Source organism: Xyrauchen texanus, chromosome 14 (assembly GCF_025860055.1).
Source record: "Xyrauchen texanus isolate HMW12.3.18 chromosome 14, RBS_HiC_50CHRs, whole genome shotgun sequence".
Lineage (NCBI taxonomy): Eukaryota > Metazoa > Chordata > Actinopteri > Cypriniformes > Catostomidae > Xyrauchen > Xyrauchen texanus.
Genome location: NC_068289.1, coordinates 4915065 through 4937640, shown reverse-complemented (window position 1 = coordinate 4937640; position 22576 = coordinate 4915065). Strand labels below are relative to the sequence as shown.

Here is a 22576-nt window from a genome sequence, read left to right as displayed (position 1 = left end):
TGTTTTTGATTTATTTATTATATTTATTAAAGCATGCCAAAAAATTCAAGCTTCAATAAGAAAAACAACAAACACACCTACAGATTCAGTAGTAAGCAGATAAAAACTAAGCATTAATATATAGATGAATTGTTCACCAAATAATGATAGATTTATTAAGATGTTACAAAGACAACAACTCAACGTGTTCTCCTCCATAATTGTTATTTTGTCATTAGCTCTGCCCTAACTTCCGGCCTGAGACTGCTGTGATCTGTGGCTCTGCAGATGGAGACTATTGGACTCTCTAGGGATGATCATGATGTCATGCTTGATAACAATTCCTAGTGCTTGATGCATAGATGGCGCTATCGGAAGTGTAATCAAGATTGAAATCATGAACATGCCTAGAGACTGCAATGACAAGATGTCAATGAAAAAGGAGTTATATTTGGGTTCTCACCCAAAACCAACTTGATCACTTCAAAAGACATTGATTAAACCACTGGAGTCTTATGTATGACTTTTATGCTGACTTTATCTCCTTTTTTTAGCTTTTAGAGTTCTGGTCACCATTTACTTGCATTGTATGGAATAACAGAGCTGAGATATTCTTCTAAAAATCTTTATTTTCTTCTAAAAATAATTGTTTTCTTTGTGTGTTTTTGAGTATTCTATGGGCATAATAAACACTTTATTTTATTGAAAAACTTTTTTGAGAATAGTAAATTATTAGTTTGTGCTGTGGCTCTTTCGGGAAAAAAAATGCATCAACCAAAAATTTAAAAACTGGCTCCACGGTGAAAAAAGATTCCCGACCCCTGAGCTAATGTATAGGTTTGCAATGTTCTTATTGTTTGCAAATTATAAACCAGCTCATGTGGATTTTTTATAACTCTATCAATGTTAGCTGTTTCCATGGCTGCATCGCACTGTGTTTTCCCACTAACTTGTTTCAAATCAGGCAACCCCGGGTGTCCAAATACTATTGGTAAATGGGCAGTTGCCTGGATCACACAGGCCAAAACACAAACAGAAATTCCAGCCAGAACAGACATTTCAAAGTAGAATATACTGGCTGTAGCATTGCTTTCGGAGAAGCCAGTATTTCAACTTAGCATGTTTCCTAAATCTCTGATAACATATCATGATAATTTTAAGCTTTAAGTACAGTAAATATATTACATATCGCACCTTTAATATAAATGCAAGTACTTAATAATTTTGAAATGATTGCACAATATGGATTACATGTAATCTGTTACTACCCAGCCGCACTACATATGGGTGTGGGGTTTGGGTGTCGGCGTACTTTTGGCCATGAAAGTGTTGCTCAGATGTGGACACAGGTGTATTTTCTTTGTAGATTGCACTGATAGGTGAACGATGTGTAAATATTAAATCAAACATTAAATATTGCACACGTATAATCAACGCAAAGTGTCTTTTTTTATTCACTTTTCATTCCAGTTGTGGCGTTTGTGTCCAATTCACCTAATTAATAATTTATAAGTAGGCGGAGTTTACGTGGGGTTGAAGGTGACGCTAGCAACGCGTCGTGTTTGGCGCCAGCATTTTAGCGGGGAGTGAGGAGTGGACAGACACAGTAAACCATTTATCGTCTTTGATTTGTACAATTATACAATTCTCTAATATAGAGCTTGAGTCTATGATATCGCCTTCATCAGCTGCCGTGAGGTGAGGGATGTAATTCCTGTTGTTGAGTGTTCAGGGGGTTGGGTAGTAACATGAGGAGGGCAACTAGCTCGCTAACTCTGGAGTCTTTGTAGGGGAAGGCTCTTTTGGATTAAATTGACTTAAACTCAGATATACATGAAGTTTACGCAGCTTTACATTTCTATTTTTGTTTGTTATTGCAAATTGGCCACAATTCCAGCTGCACTATACACAACGAACATGTTTATACAACAGCTATACAACGCAATCAGTAAGCTGATGCTATAGTAGCTAAGTATGTCGGCTGTGTGGAATAAATAAATATTATGTTAAAACCCTAAATACAACAATTTCTTGAGTTTAATGTTTGATGTATTATCATTAGCCTCTCGTGCACCTAACTAGCCATTAAACATCACATTGAAAATATCGTTCAATAGAGATCTCATCTGCTTCCTTCTGTGAAGCGAGAGAACACCATGTTCTTACATCGACTTACTCTACCTCACGTTTACTACCAATACAAAATCGATATAGTTCACACAAGCTTAGTCGTGGATTAGTTGAACTTTCCATAGATAGACGACCGTTAGACACAATAATGTCTGATGCACTACTCCCAGCACAGGATTATTTTCGTACTTCCAAAAATGAAAACTGTTATTGTAATCATAATAATACAACATTATAGCCTGTATTATTTGTAGTCAAAACTATGTAGTCTTTAATGGGCATGCATGTCCTGCAGGTTGTGAGGATGATGGCAGCAGTGCCTTTATCCAGTGGCTGCCTCCTTCCTCTTCTGGAGTGTCTGGAAGATGCTTCAACAGGGCTGTCTGGGCAGACAGATGCCTACATCACCATAGCAAAGTAAGTGTGAACCTACGGTTTAGTGACTGTTTTTGTCTGGCAGAATGCAGTCAAATGTATGGATGGAACGTCCTTTATCAGCATCCACATAAGCTCTATTTTGCTTTTACATTTTGGTAATACACACTTTTATAACACAGTTGAACAAATCTTCATCCACATATAATCGGCAATTCAGAGTTTCTCTTTTTCTTTCTCCCAGCCGTCTCAATGGAGAGGAAGGACAACAGTATCTGCCTGTAGTTGTAAAGCATTTTGCACGTCTATGTAAAGTCCTTCTGGTAAGAATGGTTACTCTATGAACTAAAAGACTTGTTCACTGTCACTTTATTTGTGTTTATAAAAACATTGCTTTTTTTGTTTTTACATGCATAGCCAAAAATAAACAATAGTTACTTGTTTGAGAATACTATTGTGCATTGCACAGAAGAAAACCCTGCAGCTGTTAAATTATTCTAATTTTTTATTTCAGGTTCACATTTCCAGTGAGAATGAAGAGCTTTGTCAAGCTGCACTGCAGGCTCTGGGCTTCTGTGTCTTTCACTCACACATTGTTTCAGTTATCCCAGGTACACAGAAAGAAATGGTTATAATGCTTTTGAAGTCATGTACTGTTGAAGTCAAAAGTTTACGTACACATAGGTTGTCATTAAAACAAATTTTTTAACCACTCCACAGATTTCATATTAGCAAATTATAGTTTTGGCAAGTTATTTAGGACATCTACTTTGTGCATGACACGAGTAATCACAATTCCAGTGTGTCAGAAGTTTACATCGTTAACTGTGCCTTTTAAGCAGCTTGGAAAATTCCAGAAAATGGTGTCAATCCTATAGACAATAACCAATTATCTTATGATAGGTGGTATATTGAATTAGACTGTTTGGCCATAATGACCACCATTATTTTTGGAGGGAAAAGGGTGAAGATTGCAAGCCGAAGAACACCATCCCAACCGTGAAGCATGGGTGTGGCAGCATCATGTTGTGGGGGTGCTTTACTGCAGGAGGGACTGGTGCACTTCACAAAATAGATGGCATCATGAGGAAGGAAAATGATGTGGATATATTGAAGCAACATCTCAAGACATCAGCCAGGAAGTTAAAACTCGGTCGGAAATGGGTCTTCCAAATGGACAGTGACCCCAAGCATACCTCCAAAAATGTTGCTAAAGGACAACAAAGTCAAGGGATTGGAGTGGCCATCACAAAGCCCTGACCTCAATATGATTTTGTATGAATATGAATTTGTGGGCAGAAAAGAAATGGCGTGTGTGAGCAAGGAGGCCTGCAAACCTGACTCAGTTGCACCAGTTCTGTCTGGAAGAATGGGCCAAATTCCCAGCAACTTATTGTTAGAAGCTTGTAGAAGGCTTCCCAAAACATTTGAACCAATTTAAAGGCAATGCTACCAAATACAAAGTGTGTGAACTTCTGACCGACTGGTAATGTGATGAACGAAATAAATTATTCTCTCTACTATTATTCTGACATTTCATATTCATAAAATATAGTGATCCTAACTTACCTAAGACGGGAATGTTTTCTACCATTATATGTCAGGAATTGTGAAAAACTGCATTTAAATGCATTTGACTAAGGTGTATGTAAACTTCTGACGTAAACTGTACATTTATTATTAATTGTAAGTAGTTTACATAATTGTTTTTCTCTTTTGCTGCAGCAAATGATTCAGAAAAGATACTTTCTACACTCTGTAATGTTGTGGTACAATCCAAAGAAAAATTTACGTGCACTCGAGCGTTATGGGTCATTTCAAAACAGAATTTCCCTCCAGAGGTGGTGGCCAAGAAGGTATTTGTTTGGTGTGCATGATCTGATCTTTCTTTCTTTTTTTTTTTTTTTTTTGTGGTTTAAAAATTGTGCTTTCTGCCTTTTCAGGCCCCAGAGATTCTCAAGAGCCTGGAGGCCATGCAGACCAGAGAAATTCAGTCCATCCTCATTGACCATGAGTCGCTCAATGTTATTATAAGGTTTCCCATACATTTCTCTCTTAGTACTTCTGTAATAACTGCAGGCTTACAATCTGTTCATACTGTGGAGGAACTGTATGAAAAGCAATTGATTGATTGCTTATGTGATAAACTTCAGATTGCTGGAGCAGGCTCCACCTCAGATGGCTGATGGAGCCGTGTGCTGGGCCAAGCTGGTTGTTCCTCTGGTGGTTCACTCGGCCAATAAGGTGCGCTTGCGTGCGGCAGCAGCCCTGGAGCTGGGAATGCCTCTTCTTTTGGAGAAACAGCAGGAGGTTGCAGCCATTGTAGAGCCTATGATGTCCTCTGTAAGTTTTATCTTTAATTTGTTTTTATGCAGCATATGTATGGATATGCAATGGAAATGACCATAATGGCTCTCCACTACTCTGCCACCTTTAGACTCTCATCCCTGAAATGCAGAAGCTATTCGCTTTGAAAAATGAGACAAATATGCTGAAACTCTGGCCCTTATTTGTGCGGATTCTGGGCAAGGTAAGATGGAAAACACTTTTTTTTTAATAGGACCTTGCTGTTTTATTACCATTTTATGTAAGAGTATGTTTTTCTGTTTCTTTTCAGATGCTCCACAAAGGCGGTGCTTTCATTAACTCCTTGCTATATTTAGAGGAGTTAGGTTTCCGCAGCTCTTCGCCCAATATTAAGAAGATTGCCTTCATAGCTTGGAAAAGCCTCATTGACAACTTTGCCCTTAATCCAGGCAAGTTAGTGTGTTTTTGTTCCCCTCGGACAAATTGATGGTTGTTTATTCCTTCTTTGGACCAGCACAGTGACACAACAGTTCATGACTGCAAAACAATGCTGCATGATTCATATAGTCATGAAAACCCTGGGAATATCAGAATTTTGAATTGTGATTTCCTAGTCTGGGATATGCATTTATTCTAGTTTTTCCTCTGCACTGAAATATTTAATCAGCTAGAAATTGCTCAAAATCAGTTCTTGTATAGGATAATTTGAAATCTCTGAATTCTTTTCATCCTGTTGGAAACATTTGAATGCTAATAAGTGTAATTGTATAATTTCATTATATTATTTGATTGGTAACTGACACACAATGGAAATCTGACTCCGCAATCTCTATAAACAAAAATGCTTATCCATTAACTTGACTGGATGTTACCTTTCCTACAACCATCATTAAAAGTGTTTACATGCACAGCGTTATGCTCTTAACTACCAAAAATCCACTTATTTGAAAAATGACAACGCAAGAGAGCTGCTTTTAACGTGAGATTTGAAATCATAGGGTTATTGTCTGCTTTTGAAATAAAATGCAAACAGGCATGCGCATATTAAATAAGCCGGTAAGAAGGCCAGTAAAGGCGTTTACTTGGAGAGCCGATCGTTTTTTGCATTTATGACATCATCCCGGTAAAGGAAAAAACTTTTTAAGGCATTTGCATGACCTTAAAGGTTGTCAGCTTATTAAGCTAAATTGGTGTGAGATTGTGCCTGTGAACATGCTCACTAATAAATTGTAAACTTTTTCTTGAGCAGATATCCTCTGTAGCAGCAAACGACTGAAGCTTCTCATGCAGCCCCTCAGCTCCATCCATGTCAGGACTGAAGCTCTACTGCTCACTAAGCTGGAGGTGTGGTGGTATCTCACGGTCAAGCTTGGGCCCAACCTGGCTGCTAACTTTGAGCAGGTAAAATTCACTGTACTCTGATAGATGGTTCTGGCAGACAGGGACAGTTGAAACAGAAAGACACCTTGAATGACCATGGTCCCTTTTGGTACTAAAGAGCAACATATTTCTCTCCATTTCATCCATCATGCTCTCGAAGGTTGGCATACCACTGCTGCACAGCACACTTCCTCCTGATTCTCCACTGCAGTCCCCAGCTACACCTGCTCGAAACCCTAACCCAAGCAATGGTACACCTAACACCCCTAAATCAGGTACAGCTAATTTCCTCTATGATTGTGCTTTTGCATAATTCCATCACGTAAAGGGAATGCAATGATATTACAGCTAAGGTATTACGTTAAAAAGCTACTCTGTACTACTTGATTTGTCTTCAAACCCTGATAGGAGTTGTCTGATATTTGACTTTCTGCTGTCTAGGCATTCCATCTTGTAGCAATCTGAATGCTACTCCTCATATAAATCTGAACAGCAGTATGCAGGTAGCTCAGTCCTACCGCTCCATTCAGCTGCTAGGGCTAGAGATGCTTCTGCAGTGGCTCTTGGGTCCAGAGGTCACGAGCACTGCTGCTAAAGAAAATCTTCAGCTCAGCCTGGGTAAACATATATGCTTAGTCATGAGCATGCTTTGTAAATTTTATCCCATCTTTAATTTTTTAACTATTAAAAAGTTCCCATGGCTTTTTAAGTCGTCCCTACTTCTAATTGATGATGGATCTATGATGGATGTGTTGGATGATCTTACTATTTAAATGTTTACATTGATGGAATTACAATAACCGAATGGCATCAGGGAATTTACCTTCTAATACTAGCAAATATCAGTATTTAACGTTCGTTTCCAGAGCCGTTGACTCACCCACTTCTTACCAGCCCCTCATCCTTCAGCAGACATGCCTCTACTCTCATCTCTGCTGTCAGAGATGGCTTCATCGCTGTGGGAAAACATGCTTCAGGTATTCACCGTGCTTGTCATCTACATATAGGGGACCAAGGAATCATGATACCAACTCTGTGGTTGTCTTTGTATTTGTTGTACTTTTACTTTTGTTGTAAACCTTTACTTTCACAAATGGTTCTAAAGGAACCAGATACTGAAACTTGTTGCTTTGAAGATCCACTAGAAAAGGAATCATATAGGCGGTACTTTTTTTCCACACTTTACTTTGTCCATGATCATCATAACCTGATATGGTATTCTTGTCTCCACAGACGCACTTTATAATCTTATTTGGAGCAACCTGATTGGTTTTGTCAACGCAACAATAGAAGCTGGTAGGTGGTGGACAGTTTCTCACTATGAATGTGTAGGATGATTTGCACACATTACTTGTGCTTTGGATGCTGTTTCATAGTAATTAAAAAAGCTTGACCGCATCTGTGACAGGTAATAAGAAGGAGCGGCAGGGTTCAGAGGTCCTCACCTTTCTCCTAAAGGCCCTACAGTCCATCCTCTCCTCAGATGTGCAGCCTCCTGAGCGTGCACTGGTAAGACAGCATTTCATGTTGACCTTGCTCAGTGATCCTAGTGCTTTAGATGGTAAAACAGTGTTGTCTAACCCAGCTTAAGTCAGGTTTATAAAATATTCAATCCCAAAAAAATGTAGTAATGTAAAAGTAATGCATTGTCTTTTTGGTCACCTTTGTGTTTGGCAATCTTTCTAATGATTAGAATTTCAATTGGAAAAAATGCAGTGTTGGTTGTCTTATTGTACCTGCTGTTGGACACATTTTCTTTGCTCATACTCATATGTTGCAGCTTTTGTTGGAAGTCACAGTTAGGGGATTACCTCAGAAGGTGCTTGGTTCTGCAGCCTATCAAGTGGCAAACATGGATGTGTTGAATGTAAGTGCTGTATTTACTACCGCTTATGGTAAACTCAATCACTAGAGATTTTGGTTTATACTGTTTATCACAACTGCTAGCTCAAGTTAAAGGCCTAGCATCAGCAGCCTTGGTAAATCTAGTTTATAAGTGTCTGTTTTCACAGTATTCTTAATCCTTTTAATTTAAGAATGCCTATGTATCTTGTATGTTTAAATAAGATTTCCACATCTTTTCCAGGGTACACCAGCATTATTCCTCATACTGCTTTACTACAACAGTAGCCAGCTCTCATCATTCCTTGAAGATGAGAGGTGAGCATAAAGGCTGTTCACAAAGGCATTTTACATTATGTACTATCTAAAACTGAAACTTATTTTAGTGGAGATTTTTGATTTAGTACTTTGTTTAAATGTAATTTTGCTAAATTTGAACAGACCCTTAACCCTGAGTTGGGGTTAAGGGTCTGAATGTAATCTGTCCTGTACAATTTGTGCTATGTACATAAATTGTTCATCACATCCTGTGGCTTGAAAGCATTTTTTAAGTTGAATGAAAATTGTTTGTTAGAGGAGCAACTTTGTGTTTTATTGTTTTACATCTAGATTTTTCTCAAGCCTTGAAGCCCTTGTAAATTGTGGGTTCTGTGGACATACATCCCCCCTGGCTTTTGGAGAAGCTGTTTTAAAAGCAGTTAGTGAGTTAGAGAGTGTGGAGGCTGTTAAGAACAAGAAGCAGCTCTGTAGAATGTGGAGTATGGTGGTTACCCCTCTGACTGACACAATCACTCAGGTACCAAACTCAAATCCTCTTCTGAGATAGAACTTGTATTTTATTGCATACTGATAAATGATCATTCCAACACAGACAAATGAAGTGAATCAAGGAGATTCTTTGGAGCATAATTTCAGTGCCATTCACAGTGCCTTGATGTTCCCTGTAATTCACCTGATGCCAAGTTCAGCCCTACCCCAAGTAAGTTTCTATTTTAGCTTTTTTGTGGATTCTGTATCCTGTATTATACAAATATTATATTACATGTATATTGTTGTTTAACTTAATTTCATTAGATAACCCAGAAGACCATGATCAGTACGTGGTCCAAGCTTTATAAGGCATTTGCACGCTGCTCTGCTTTGGTAGCCACTGCAGAGGAAAATGTGTGCTGTGAAGAGCTGTGCGCCAAGATCTCTGCCTCTCTTGATGGTGATGCTCTGAAAGTATGGAAGTTTTAACTGAATTTGAATATTTATTAACTTGTGCACATAATTGGGAGTTTTATGTTTGTCACATCCTTTTGTGTTTTGTTTCAGAGTCTGTCAATGCTAGATGCAATAGCAAATATCTTGCTGATCATCGTAGAGAGTATGGACTTCTCTCCTCACACCCCACAGTTCCAGCAGAAGATGAAATGTAAGGCTTTTGTGTCAGTTTCCAGTTGGCAAAGACTGCAGAAGTTGTTTAATTGCACTGTCACCATGTATTCATTTAATCCATAGCTCCTCGTACACCCTTGAGTTGGGTACGGAAGAGAAGCAAAACCCTGGGGAATTTCTCGACCTTCCATGCTCTCCTGATGAAAACTCTAGAAGCATTTCTTGCTTTGGACCCCTCAGAAACATCTGCAGAGCCCACTGATGGGCTTGGCTTGACAATAATCACCATTTTGTCGATTGTTTTCGCCAACATCACACTGCCCACATTCATACGTGAGGTGCTCTCAACCATCTCCAAACCACTCGCACACTTTTTTAAACAATTTTCAAGGTGTGTAGAAATTTCTCATCCTTCATACATTGAACATCTATTTTGATCCTTGTCTAACACTGCATGTCTTTTAATTAAAAGTTTTGATGAACAGTCAAAGCACAGTGCTGCAACGGGACAGAAGGTAAGAATGTACTGTTATTTATTTGGAATGGAAACACATTGTCATTTGTCTACACACTCATAAATGGAAATTGTTTGACAGATTTTATTGAATTTATTCTGTAGTTGGAGAAACTGGCTGCTGACTTGCTTGGCTGTCTGCAGACGCACTCGACTCTCTATGATGATGAGCTGCTTGCTGTGTTGTCGCCCTTGCTTTGTGTTCTTTTCCCACACAAAAGCAAGCAAATTCGCACTGTGGTCACTCATTTCTGGAATGCCACCTTTGGAAATGCGCTCACCCTGACTTATCCTGATGTGCTCAGGTATATTTTTAAGGCAGTGTTGTGATTTTTGCTCAAAGCTGCACTCTTACTACATGACTATCAACCATAATCATTGAACCGCACACATTACAAACATTTTCTTGCCTTTTATCGTCGTCTTGTCGTATTAGTGCACATACTACACAACAGATCCCAGACGTGGTGCACAGATTAAAAAATCTTTGGAAAAGAGGCATCCCCATCCAACAGCAGAAAGTTCTCTCAATATCATGCGAGGAAGTAGTGATCACAGGATTTTCCCCAAAAAATTGTCTTTGTATTGATTTTGTCTAAACAAACAAAAGACAGAAAAAGAAAATATGGCAGAAATAATAATGATGTGGGCAGGCTGTCTGTATGATTTGAAAATGAAGTTGTAGGTAAATAAAACCTATCAAAATTTGTAGTGCTCATTCTTGTTAGTTAATTTCGTGAACTAATTTCGAGTTAACTCATGATTGTTGCATCGCTCGCACTACAAGATTGTGGTGATATCAAAATATCGCAATGCCGTGTAAGCAAAAGCAAAATCGGACCTAATATTGTGTAGTGAGGGCATGACTTAAATATTGAGAGAACTTTAGTCTTCTCTACATCAATGAGTATATTATTTTGGTATGGTCATTTTTTTTAAAGGAGTTCATATTTTTCTTTCTTTCCAGGGCTATTTTAAGTCAGGCTATGCAGAAGACTCCGTTGATCTTACCTGGATTTGAAGCTGTTGATGCCCCAGATGATTTCAGTGGACCGTATTCAGTACGTTCAGTATTTCCTTAATAGTATTCTGTTGTTTTTGTTTCTAAGCACTTACTAAAAAGATATGTACTCTGGTCAGAGTGAGAGTTCACAGTTGGACCCTCAGCTCAGTGGCGTAAATGTGACCTCTGTGGGAATGAGGGATTCTCTTCTGGCTAGGGCTGAAGACCTGAAAGAAAGAAGTTCTGTAGCTGTAACGAAGCCAGTGTCTGTAAGTATCTAACTATAAATCAGGATTTGTACTTAAATTTTAACGGTGGAGCTTAAAATCTTGAGCAATTCTTCTATCACCTCTTTAGGTGAAGCTGGATTTTGGATCCCCCAAGCCTTTGAGGTGTGAAGCTATTGAGGAGGCGGCATCAGTGGATTTTGTTTTTATTCCACCCGAGACAAAGGAGAGAGTGCTGACTGAGCACCAGAAAGAGGTCAAAAGGACTAAAAGGTAAGTTTGATTTAATAAAATACCCCTACATTTTGAGAAACCGTGGATTTTAGAAGGTTTAATTCTACTTTCTATTTTGTTTTTGTAAGGGTTGACATTCCTGCGCTGTACAATAATCTGGATGCCTCCCAGGACACCATAGTCTTTACACAATACTCTCAAAGTCAGGAGGAATCCATGTATGTATTGATGGCTCATGGCTTTATTTGTTTTAGCCAAGCATTTTTTGTGTATTTCTTTGCTCTTCAACATTCAATTCTTTTTAGGGAACAATTGACAACTGTTCAAATAGATCAACTTAAGGAAGAGGATAAGGTTCAGTTGAAGGTAAAAAAAAACTACCTTCACTGGCACTGTTGATATGATCATTGGAGGAGCTGCATGCATGCTTTATATTAACTGCATTCATTTCTCCCAAGGAGGTTGCCACAACCACAGATGTTAAATTAACTCAAGATGGCACTGGATCAGACATAGAAATTCCAGAGAAAGCCACGCTAAATAAAAACCAAACCTCAGAGAAGATACAGTCACCATCTAGTGATGTCTCAATGGATGATGTGATTGGTCATGAGAAAAGTGGATTAGAGGAGACCAGCCCCAATGTTTCAAGTTCATCAGATATGATAACAGGTACACCACCTCAACCCAACAGCAGGCGTCAGTCTTTCATAACTTTAGAAAAATATGTTGAGGGGAAGCCAGCAAGTCCCACCGGTGTTACATTTACTGGTCCATTTACTCGGAAATCCAATAGACTGGATGCTTTAAAAGCATTACAGTCCACTCCTAATGCCTCTTTGCAGTCACAACCTCAGATTATACAAAATGACTCTCAAAAATCTGAAAAGATTAGCAACACTGAGCTTTCCACTCAAAATGAGGAAGAAATCATGGAGGCAAAAGATGAGTTTAAATCAACGAGCAGTCATCCTTGTGAAGGCACAGATGAAGAAGAGGATGATTTGGTCCCAGATACCCAGGTATCAAACGAAGTGTTGGAAATTAAGAACTGTCCTGTGGCCAAAGCCAGTGAAACAAGATCCATGGAATCTGAAAAAGCCTCTCCTGAAGAAGATTCACAGAATCTTCCCGATTCTCCAACTGATCTGAACTCTAGTCAAGAACCAAGAAGATCAGGCAGACGTCGAAGTAGACCTCTTCGCCCAGGAGAGGATCCAGTGAAGCTGAAAAGTGAATTGCAAGAGAAAAATCAGGTTGCCGAGCTGAAAAATGCTCAGAAGCCCACACTAGCTCCCGTTAAATCAACAACTAGCCCTTTGGCTGGAAGAGGTAGAAGAAGTAAGACTCTTGATGAGGGTAAAGCTGAAGGTGACCCGCTAAAGAATAAAGGAATGAAAAGAGAGCTTGGCCAAACTAATTCACAGATTTCCTCTGCAGAGTATTCACAGGAAATGGGTATGTGTGGCAAAACGGAAACTGAGTCCGCTCATAAGAGGTCTCCTGTAACTCGATCTGATAGCCAAACTAAAGAGACGCTGTCACCTCTCAGTGAGCCTGAGAGTGTGTCAGCAGGTAGACCTATAAGGAAGAATAGAAAGAGCAATGACAATCTTGAGGGATTTAAAGACAAGAAAGAGCCAGATGAAAAATCACAAAAGAATTCTCAAAATGCTGCCTCCACATCAAAAAAGAAATTTACACATACACCTGTTTCAGAGATAGAGGCTGATGGCCAGAATATTGGCAGGCTACGAAGATCAAGGAGATCTGCCGCATCAGACGTAGTGGAAATGACTGTTTCAAAGACCAAAGATAAGCCAGCAACTGATGAACAAAAAGGGCAAGATTTAAGTGAGACAGACTCCCAAACACTAACAATGGTACATAGCAGATCTTTAATAAGTATAAACACAGAGGAAGGTAAAAACTCTAGTGGAGATGTTGTTCAGAAGGCTGAGGGTGTACCCCAAATTGTTTCCATGAATGCTGAGCATTCACAGACTGAGGACTTTAGTGGGACACCAGATTCTTCTCAAGGAAAGAGTAGATATAGAACTCGAAGACTGTCTAAAGGTTTGCTGGCCTCTGGTGACAATACAGTGTCTGAGAACACTGATTGCAGAGAAGATGGGCCAAGGCCGAAAAAGAGACCACGGAAACCTCAACCCACAGAGGTGTTACTCAAAGATCCTGAGATGGTGCTGGATAAGGAGGCTGTTAATACTCGCTCAGAAGTTTCAATGGAGACCTCTATGCCACAGGATGGGCCAGATCCTGAACCTACTTTGGAAACTTCATTCAGTGACACCAAAGAACTTGAACAAGAGGAAGAAGAGGTCCTTGCAACTGAGAATGTAATGCAAGAACAGAGTCAAACTGACACCAAGTTAAGGATTGAAAGGGATGCAGAAGAAATGATCTGTGCATCTATAATTCAGAAGGCTGAGGGTGGAGAAACAAATCTGTCTTCGCAGAACTGCCCATTGGCTAATGAAGATTCCTCTCAAGGACAAAGTAGATACAGAACTCGAAGATTGTCTAAAGGTTTGCTGTCCTCTACTGACAATACAAAGTCTGACAACTCTGATAGCAGAGAAGATGGCCCAAGACTGAAAAAGAGGCCATGGAATCCTCAAACCACAGAGGTGTTACTCAAAGATCCTGAGATGGTGCTGGATAAGGAGGATGTTAATACTCGCTCGGAAGTTTCTGTGGAGACCTCTATGCCACAGGATGGGCCAGATCCTGAACCTACTTTGGAAACTTCATTCAGTGACTCCAAAGAACTTGAACAAAAGGAAGAAAAAGAGGTTCTTGCAACTGAGAATGTAATAGAGATACAAGAACAGAGTCAAACTGACACTGAATTAAGAATGGAAAGGGATGCTGAAAAAAAGGATATTTTCTGTACGTCTATAAGTCAGGAGGCTGCGAGTGAAGGAACTAAGTTGTTTTCGCAGAACGGCTCATTGGTAACTGATGATTTCAAAGTGAAGACCGAAGTTTTGCTTAAATCCCCACATATTAGGGGGCGGGGCCGTGGGCGTAGACGATCAAGAAACCGTAACTGCTTTGGCAATCGTGGCGCTTTTTCACAGGATATTGACTCAAAGGAATTCCAGGATCTGAACAATGAACCTATTCCTCTTGATGCTAACCTGATTTCCAAATCTGAGGAATTCAGTCCTACAACTGCATCAGATGGAGACAAATGCACAGTAGTTGTTAAACCAGATGCTGACATGCAGTCATCTTCAGCCTTGCCTGATCAAGTCCTATCTGAGGTTTTGTCTTCTGAAAGCCCTATTGCAAAGCTTGGTGTTATTGTTTCTCAGCTGTCTGAAGCAGAGGAAGGACCAAACCATGAATTATCAAAACGAATGGATAACTCCAACAAAGAGCTTGAAGTCCAGGAAGTAAGGACAAATGAATTGGAGGATTTAGGGTGTGGAGGCAGTCAAAAGGACCAAGAGGGAGAGGATAATTCAGAAAATGCATCAGTAAGTCAGGAACTACTTCAGAGTTCAACACCTCAAGACACCTCTCCAAACAAAGGTCATCCAGTGGAATATGCACCTATATGCCAAGAGCAACTAGAGTCTGCCCATGTCCAGCCTGAGGATGCCGTTATGCCTGCAGTGAATGAAAATAAAGAGCTCAAGTTTCCTGATGAAAGTAAGGAGCTCATATTTTCAGAAAAGCCAAATGAAGCACAGACACTTGACAAAGATGATCCTCTTGTTGAGAAAGACAACCAGGATATTCTTGCTGGTATACAAGAAACTTCTGATGCTCTCAATGAGTCATCTGTGCCTCCACAGAGTAAAGTCTGCCTAGATTCTCCACCCAAGCCTAAACCTTTAGACTCTTTCAGTGTTGAGCTGGAGCCTGGCCAGAGCCCGAGCAGAAGTCGAACTCATGTATGGTCACCCTCTGCCTCTCCATCCACTAGCATTTTAAAGAAAGGACAAAAGAGAGCTTGTGATGAGGATACACCTTCTCCCCTTGTTAAGGTAATTGACTGTGTCTGTGTGTGTGTGTGTGTGTGTGTGTGTGTGTGTGTGTGTGTGTGTGTGTGTGTGTGTGTGTGTTATTTATATATATATATATATATATATTACATTACACACACACTCGCCTAAAGGATTATTAGGAACACCATACTAGTACTGTGTTTGACCCTCTTTCGCCTTCAGAACTGCCTTAATTCTACGTGGCATTGATTCAACAAGGTGCTGAAAGCATTCTTTAGAAATGTTGGCCCATATTGATAGGATAGCATCTTGCAGTTGATGGAGATTTGTGGGATGCACATCCAGGGCACGAAGCTCCCGTTCCACCACATCCCAAAGATGCTCTATTGGGTTGAGATCTGGTGACTGTGGGGGCCATTTTAGTACAGTGAACTCATTGTCATGTTCAAGAAACCAATTTGAAACGATTAGAGCTTTGTGACATGGTGCATTATCCTGCTGGAAGTAACCATCAGAGGATGGGTACATGGTGGCCATAAAGGGATGGACATGGTCAGAAACAATGCTCAGGTAGGCCGTGGCATTTAAACGATGCCCAATTGGCACTAAGGGGCCTAAAGTGTGCCAAGAAAACATCCCCCACACCATTGCACCACCACCACCAGCCTGCACAGTGGTAACAAGGCATGATGGATCCATGTTCTCATTCTGTTTACGCCAAATTCTGACTCTACCATCTGAATGTCTCAACAGAAATCGAGACTCATCAGACCAGGCAACATTTTTCCAGTCTTCAACTGTCCAATTTTGGTAAGTTCTTGCAAATTGTAGCCTCTTTTTCCTATTTGTAGTGGAGATGAGTGGTACCCGGTGGGGTCTTCTGCTGTTGTAGCCCATCCGCCTCAAGGTTGTGCGTGTTGTGGCTTCACAAATGCTTTGCTGCATACCTCGGTTGTAATGAGTGGTTATTTCAGGCAAAGTTGCTCTTCTATCAGCTTGAATCAGTCGGCCCATTCTCCTCTGACCTCTAGCATCAACAAGGCATTTTCGCCCACAGGACTGCCACATACTGGATGTTTTTCCCTTTTCACACCATTCTTTGTAAACCCTAGAAATGTTTGTGTGTGAAAATCCCAGTAACTGAGCAGATTGTGAAATACTCATCACCTTTCTTTCCCATTCTGACATTCAGTTTGGAGTTCAGGAGATTGTCTTGACCAGGACCACACCCCTAAATGCATTGAAGCAACTGCCATGTGATTGGTTGATTAGATAATTGCATTAATGAGAAATTGAACAGGTGTTCCTAATAATCCTTTTGGTCAGTGTGTATGTGTGTGTGTGTATATATATATATATATATATTTTACAATATTAATTTGAACAAATGGAATATAAACTTAGCCTTTTAATTTCTTTTTTTTATATTAATAATTTTATTTAGAAAACTGGGCAACATATTTTGTAAGTTTTAATATTTAACCAGAGGCACTATTCCACCATCAGGCTGAATGGTTGCAGTTTCTTTTTCCTCTGTAGTGCTATGAAATCGGGGTTAGAATGGACGGATAAATGGCACTTTTCCACTGCAAGTTATGGTTTGACTCTGCTCGCTTTCCTGAGATTGCTTTTCCACTGCAGTTTAGTGCCGCCTCAACATGGGTGGGATTATAGGCTGTGAATCTTAAATGTGACGCAAACATTACTGACCATAAACCGTAACACGACAGCTAGCTGTTAGCTACTAGCTCATTTTGCTACATAAAGCAGTTGTTGCATGGTGATTTCACACAAGTGTTACTGTTAAATTGGCCTGGTTGTTTTAGAAGCAAGCTTTCCAGTATCTGGACAACTAAATGAAGTGAAGCTTTCAAGTAGAATATAGAGTTAACGTACCATCCTCCATCGTGGGCTCCAACAGGGTGTGGTTTTGCGCACAGCCATTTCTTTTTACAATCCAAAAGTCACATGAACAAATTATACTGCTATCGCTGTTTGCTAACTTTAAAACTAGCGGTTTGATGTCCCGTGTCGCAAATCTAGTGACGCTGGTAGTGACTATTCTCTGTGACCAATCAGTGATCTGCAGGGTTTTGATGTCACATTTCGTATTGGCTTGGAACCTCGACCGAGGTGGTACTGAAAAAGTACCAGGTACTATCTACAGTGAAAAACCCCCAAAAAGCGAGCAGAGTCGAGTCTACAGTAGCTGTATCGAGCAGTGGAAAAGCCCCATAAATGACCAATCATAAGTTACCACGTCATTACAGGCCTTCCACCAGCACAGTTATCTATCCGGAGCACAGTTATCTACAGTTTGTAATCGAACCATATCAAGTCATGCTTGGGTGGTAATGCTACGAATGCTTAATCCTCACTGCTCTAAATCATTCTGCTTGATGGTGGAAATGTGCCTCATTAAAATCATCCATACTTAAAATGGTGAACTAAGTATTTCTATAACTTTGTTTTACAGTCTCGTCGAGTGTCCTTCGCAACTCCAATTTACCATCAAGAATTAGCTGATGACATTGATCGACGTAGTCCGGTAATTCATACCAGCTCACCTAGGTCAAAAGTCTTGAGTGGACAGTCAAAGGTATGATATATAGATTAAATTATTTTAAATTAACCTGCATGAATTTTCAACTTTGTTCATGACCTTTTATATTAAATGTCTTATTTATTTGCAGTACGTCACTACTCCTACGAAAGGCTGTTCAACTCTGAGCCCACGTAACCTCCGTAGCCCTGGATATAAAAGTTCTAAAAAATGCCTGGTATGTATTTATTTATTTATTTTCTAGTAATGTTTAGATGGCCAATTTAAGCCAGTTAGGGTTAAGATTTAGCAGTTACATTTGCTTGGCTATCAAAAGCCATGAGGTATATTTGTACCAAGAATGAATGTTGCACAAGATTTTAAAATTAAAATGTTTTTTTTAACACAATCACACAAAATCCTAAATGTCTTTATGGAATTAAAAAAAAAAAATGTTTTTATATATGCTAAACCATCAAGGTATCTGAACTTTTTTTGTTTCTGTTCTGCATTTGATAATAGATTTCAGAGATGAGCCAGGAACCACTGCCTATTGCCAAGGATTGTGTTTTTCCAGCCCTTGTTGGCTGCTCCACTCCTGTAGAGGCTGTTTTACCACAGATATCCTCTAACATGTGGTGAGCCAGTTCACCCAATTCTCCTTTAACACAGCTGTTTGGGTTTGATTGCTAATCTTTAGTTTACACAATAATATGAAATAATGCAGCTCACCGACCACTCTGTTGAAGTACAAATGTATAACATTTATAATTCTCCCAAACAGATCAGATCAAGTTGTTTGATCTCATCAACAGATTCCATTACAGATCTTTAAAAAGTTTTTTTATTTTTTTGAGATGGCAGTGATTTTTCAATAAACAAATATTATTCCTGTGTGTTTAGGCCTCGTGGCTTTGGTCAACTTGTTCGAGCCAGGAACATAAAAACAGTTGGAGACCTGAGTGCCCTTACCCCTAATGAAATAAAGTCACTTCCTATCCGTTCACCTAAGCTGTCCAATGTGAGGAAAGCACTTAAAACCTATCATGAACAACAGGTAATGCACATCGTATTTATATTTGTCACTTTTCTTATCATGCAAGATCATTCTTACACCTCACATTTGACTATACAGCGGAAAGGGCGTTCTGATGAGCTGAAGAGTTTTGACGAAATGGAAAAAATGACATCGGAGCCTGAAGAGATTGAGCTTCCTCAAACCACCAACGAGGAGCAAACGCCAGGAGAAATGCCTGAGGCTCAAGGTATTTTTTTTTATATATATATATATATATATATATATATATATATATATATATATATATATTCATCAAAAAGTATTGAGTACTACCTTTTAATCTGCTGCAACTTATCCCATTCGTTTTATCCCCTATTTGCAGATGAAAAACCATCAGAAGAGGCAGTAGATTTAGGACCGACAGCTGAGGAGAGGAAAACGAATGATTTGCTAATAGATGTTGTAGACCTTGGTGGACGCCTTTCTTCAGAGGAACTTAGTCGCTATTCACCGAACCAGTTGGGCCTGATGCACGAGCATCTGAGTGAAATGATGAGGAGCATTGTGACCCAGCTTCAGTCACGCCTGTTAAGTAATCTTGACGATAGCTTGCCGTGAGAACATTTTCACCCTCATGAGACATTTTCCTGAACACAAGAATTCATTTTTTTAACTGTGGACTGCTCATTCCTTAAGTTTTAGTTGAATTTTAGACGAGATAAAATTCAAATTATGCTCCAGAGTATAGACTGTAATGGCCAATAGCCATTTTCATTGCTACTTAAGCAAGTGTCAAATACCAAGACCATGATGAATTTTATACAATGATTTCCAAGACTAAAATTGTGCCGGGAAGCCCAAGAAAAACTTTCTTTTTTTTTTAAGAATAAAGTTTTAGTATTAATAAAATTGTCATCACAAGGAAACTATTGTTGCAAAAATATATTTAAAAAAACAAACTGTTTACAAACCACATTTTCAGGGACAATTCCAAACAAATGATCTAATCTACACATTTTTGCTGCCGGTAAGGAAACCGATTTAGGTGTGCTAATGCATTCACTGTAACATTTTGGGTTAAAAAGATCCATAGATGTGAACACTTATTTTTGCAAACTGAGGTACAAATTGTTTTGTGGACATGCTACAGGTAGAATGCAAGTGAATGGGTGCCACATTTTTTTAAAGCTCAAAATCGGCATAAAAGTAATCCATAAGACTGCAGTGGTTAAATCAGTGTCTTCAGAAGCGATTATGATAAGTGTGGGTGAGAAACCGATCAATATTTAAGTCCTTTTTTTTAAATTTTTATTAAAAAATCCCTGCTCAGTCAATCTCCACTTTAAATTTCACATTCTTTTGTTTTCGGTAATTCATATTCTTTATGCATATGTCTTATGTCTTAAATATTGATCGGTTTTTAACCCACACCTATCATATTACTTCTAAAGATATATATTTAACCACTGGAGTCTTATGGATTACTTTTATGCTGAATTTGTGCATTTTGGCACCCATTCACTTGCACTGTATGGACCTACTGAGCTAAAATCTTCGTGTTCTGCAGAAGAAGAAAAAAGTTATACTTCTATGGAAGGGCATGAGGGTGAGTGCATGATGAATTAAAATTTTTGGGTGAACTATCCCTTTAATGTTTTTGTAAGGCAACCCCCTTATTTTGGATGCATGGTGCCATTAACCAATAATTTCACAGAATAACCTTTGACCCCACAATGACAGTTGGCATGTTTATTGCAGAAGCGTGGTGTGCTTTATTAGTTACTGATTCAAGGTATACATCTTCCTCTAACCCCACACCTACAGAATCAAGCAAACAAAACACGCATGCAAATAGTGGCCAGCCTTCAGCGAGGGAGAGGCTTGTTTAAATTTTTTTTTTTTTTTTTTTTTTTACTTCAGAGGAATTGATTTTGATTCCTCAACATTTGCAAGTTGAATTCTTTTTTATTTTGAGCCCATCTCTTGTGCAAAAGTTTTTATTTTTGAAACTTTAAAGATGGCTTTTCAAAAATATGTTGATTTTTGAATGTAGTGTGATTACAATATACAAAAATAATGGGCTCCTGTTACGTAACTGTTGTACTAGACTTGGAACAAAAAAGGTAAATACAGTTTTCTTTGACTTAAATAGGTGTGTATAGTTTTGTCAGTTTCTCATACCACAACCACAAAAGGTTTCGTGGCATGGGCACAAATGAAATGTCATGTGTTACATTGAGGACAAACAAGATGTTAGATAAACTCTTACTAACATTAGGTACACATAAAACAAGCCTTTTTCAGTCTGAATGTCTTAAAGCCCAGTGGTTATCAAATCCCCCACATTCCACAGGGAGTTTGATATGGGAGTGGTTTTACTTAGATGGCTTCCACGTAGTTGGCAGGCAGCATACCAGTCTTTCCAGTACGCTGCACAGTGCCATACATCCAACCCTCATCAATGGACTGCACATTCACAATGACATCACCATCCTTGAAGGAGACCTCATCATTGTCAGCAGCAGAGTAGTCGTACATAGCACGGACAGATTTCTGTTTAGGAAAAAGCATGATGTTAAACCTCTTTGACAGTCATCCCTTTATTTGAAGTCCCAGATTTACCATTAAATAGACTGAAACTTTTGTAAATGGTATGTTCCACCTGAATTCTATTCATGAATTTCATTACAATTAAATGTAATCTATATTCTTCTATTACTTACTCCAGTGGTTGAGGGATGTGAGGGTACAGAAGAAACAGTGGTCTGCTGTGTAGCCACAGAAGAGGACCTCTGCTGAACCTCAACAGTCTTGGCCTGCTTGTAGCCTAGGACAACATTGAATAGTTCACAGATATTATTCAAATTCTGGCTTTTTTTTTTTTTTTTTAGTAGACTGATGCACTGAATAGTTTGAGACATGTATCATAGTTATGGAGCTTGTTTGGTCCTGGATACTGAAGGAATATTAAAGGTAAAATACAGTTTCAGCTCTATCAACAGGGTTCCCACACATCCTGGAAAACCTGTCCTGAAAAAATATTTAAGCACAATTAAACTGACTATACATGGACACCTGCTCATTGTAAAATAACGTCAATGGTTGACTCATGAACACAACAATCAGAGTCGGCCTATTCCACGATTACCACATGTAGGACCCTGTGATATCTGCATTGCAGAAAACTGTCCTGGAAACTTGTGCAGTGAACAAAGTGGGAACCCTGATGAACTGCATGCTGTCCATTACCACAGCTCATCAATTAAACTCATCCCTCATGCAGGGGAGGGTTACGATTTCTGAGGCCTCAAGCAACCGACCAACCAGCAGCCCCATTTAGACAATTTTGCTTAATAAATTACATAAAACTGATTTTGAATCATAATTTTACATCCATCCTGCCAGCTGTTGTAGGCAAGTATATTCAACGTTTGTAATTAAATACAAATTCTAGTTCAAGATAATGAATGCATGTTTTCCTGTTTTTTTGACAACACAGTGATTACAAAAAAAAAAAAATCTTTTTTTTTTTTTTATGAACAGGATGAGCAAAACCTGCTAAAAAAAACTTCACTAACATTTTGGAATTCAGTTAGTTATTATTATTATACCCCAAAAATTAAACACTGAAGAAATAGCGAGACACGGTGCAGCTGTCAAGGATGTTC

At 39.1% G+C, this 22576-nt stretch overlaps 2 protein-coding genes across 19 annotated transcripts in view; one reads left to right on the top strand and one right to left on the bottom strand.

The window, feature by feature from the left end:
- Positions 1–1539: 1539 nt before the first annotated feature.
- On the top strand, positions 1540–20820 carry LOC127654728 (telomere-associated protein RIF1-like). The gene is made up of 36 exons (XM_052142045.1): positions 1540–1677; positions 2405–2526; positions 2729–2807; positions 2999–3095; positions 4210–4340; positions 4428–4519; positions 4638–4827; positions 4922–5014; positions 5102–5240; positions 6041–6192; positions 6332–6446; positions 6613–6789; positions 7038–7148; positions 7405–7467; positions 7580–7680; positions 7952–8038; positions 8258–8331; positions 8623–8809; positions 8885–8992; positions 9088–9237; positions 9331–9430; positions 9517–9784; positions 9866–9908; positions 10013–10212; positions 10875–10968; positions 11048–11179; positions 11268–11410; positions 11500–11589; positions 11677–11737; positions 11830–15387; positions 17825–17947; positions 18042–18128; positions 18413–18528; positions 18794–18947; positions 19026–19155; positions 19291–20820. The coding sequence occupies exons 2-36, from the start codon at positions 2414–2416 to the stop codon at positions 19524–19526; spliced, it is 7794 nt and encodes a 2597-aa protein (XP_051998005.1). The 5' UTR covers positions 1540–1677; positions 2405–2413; the 3' UTR covers positions 19527–20820.
- The window catches only part of neb (nebulin), a 72203-nt gene continuing 70283 nt past the window's right edge, over positions 20657–22576 (bottom strand). For all 18 annotated transcript variants that reach the window (XM_052142028.1, XM_052142026.1, XM_052142029.1 and 15 more), the window contains 2 exons: positions 21632–21735; positions 20657–21461 (listed from right to left, as the gene is read on the bottom strand). In XM_052142028.1, the coding sequence (XP_051997988.1) occupies positions 21288–21461; positions 21632–21735 (278 nt within the window). In that variant the 3' untranslated portion in view covers positions 20657–21287. The remainder of the gene's footprint in view (positions 21462–21631; positions 21736–22576) is intronic.

What these genes read in the sequence shown, in the direction of transcription:
- LOC127654728 (XM_052142045.1), top strand. Translation starts at nt 2,414, where the DNA reads ATGATGGCAGCAGTGCCTTTATCCAGTGGCTGCCTCCTTCCTCTTCTG. An exon ending in TGACTGACACAATCACTCAG is followed by an intron (nt 8,810 to 8,884) that starts GTACCAAACTCA and finishes ATTCCAACACAG; the next exon opens with ACAAATGAAGTGAATCAAGG. An exon ending in GTTCCAGCAGAAGATGAAAT is followed by an intron (nt 9,431 to 9,516) that starts GTAAGGCTTTTG and finishes TTTAATCCATAG; the next exon opens with CTCCTCGTACACCCTTGAGT.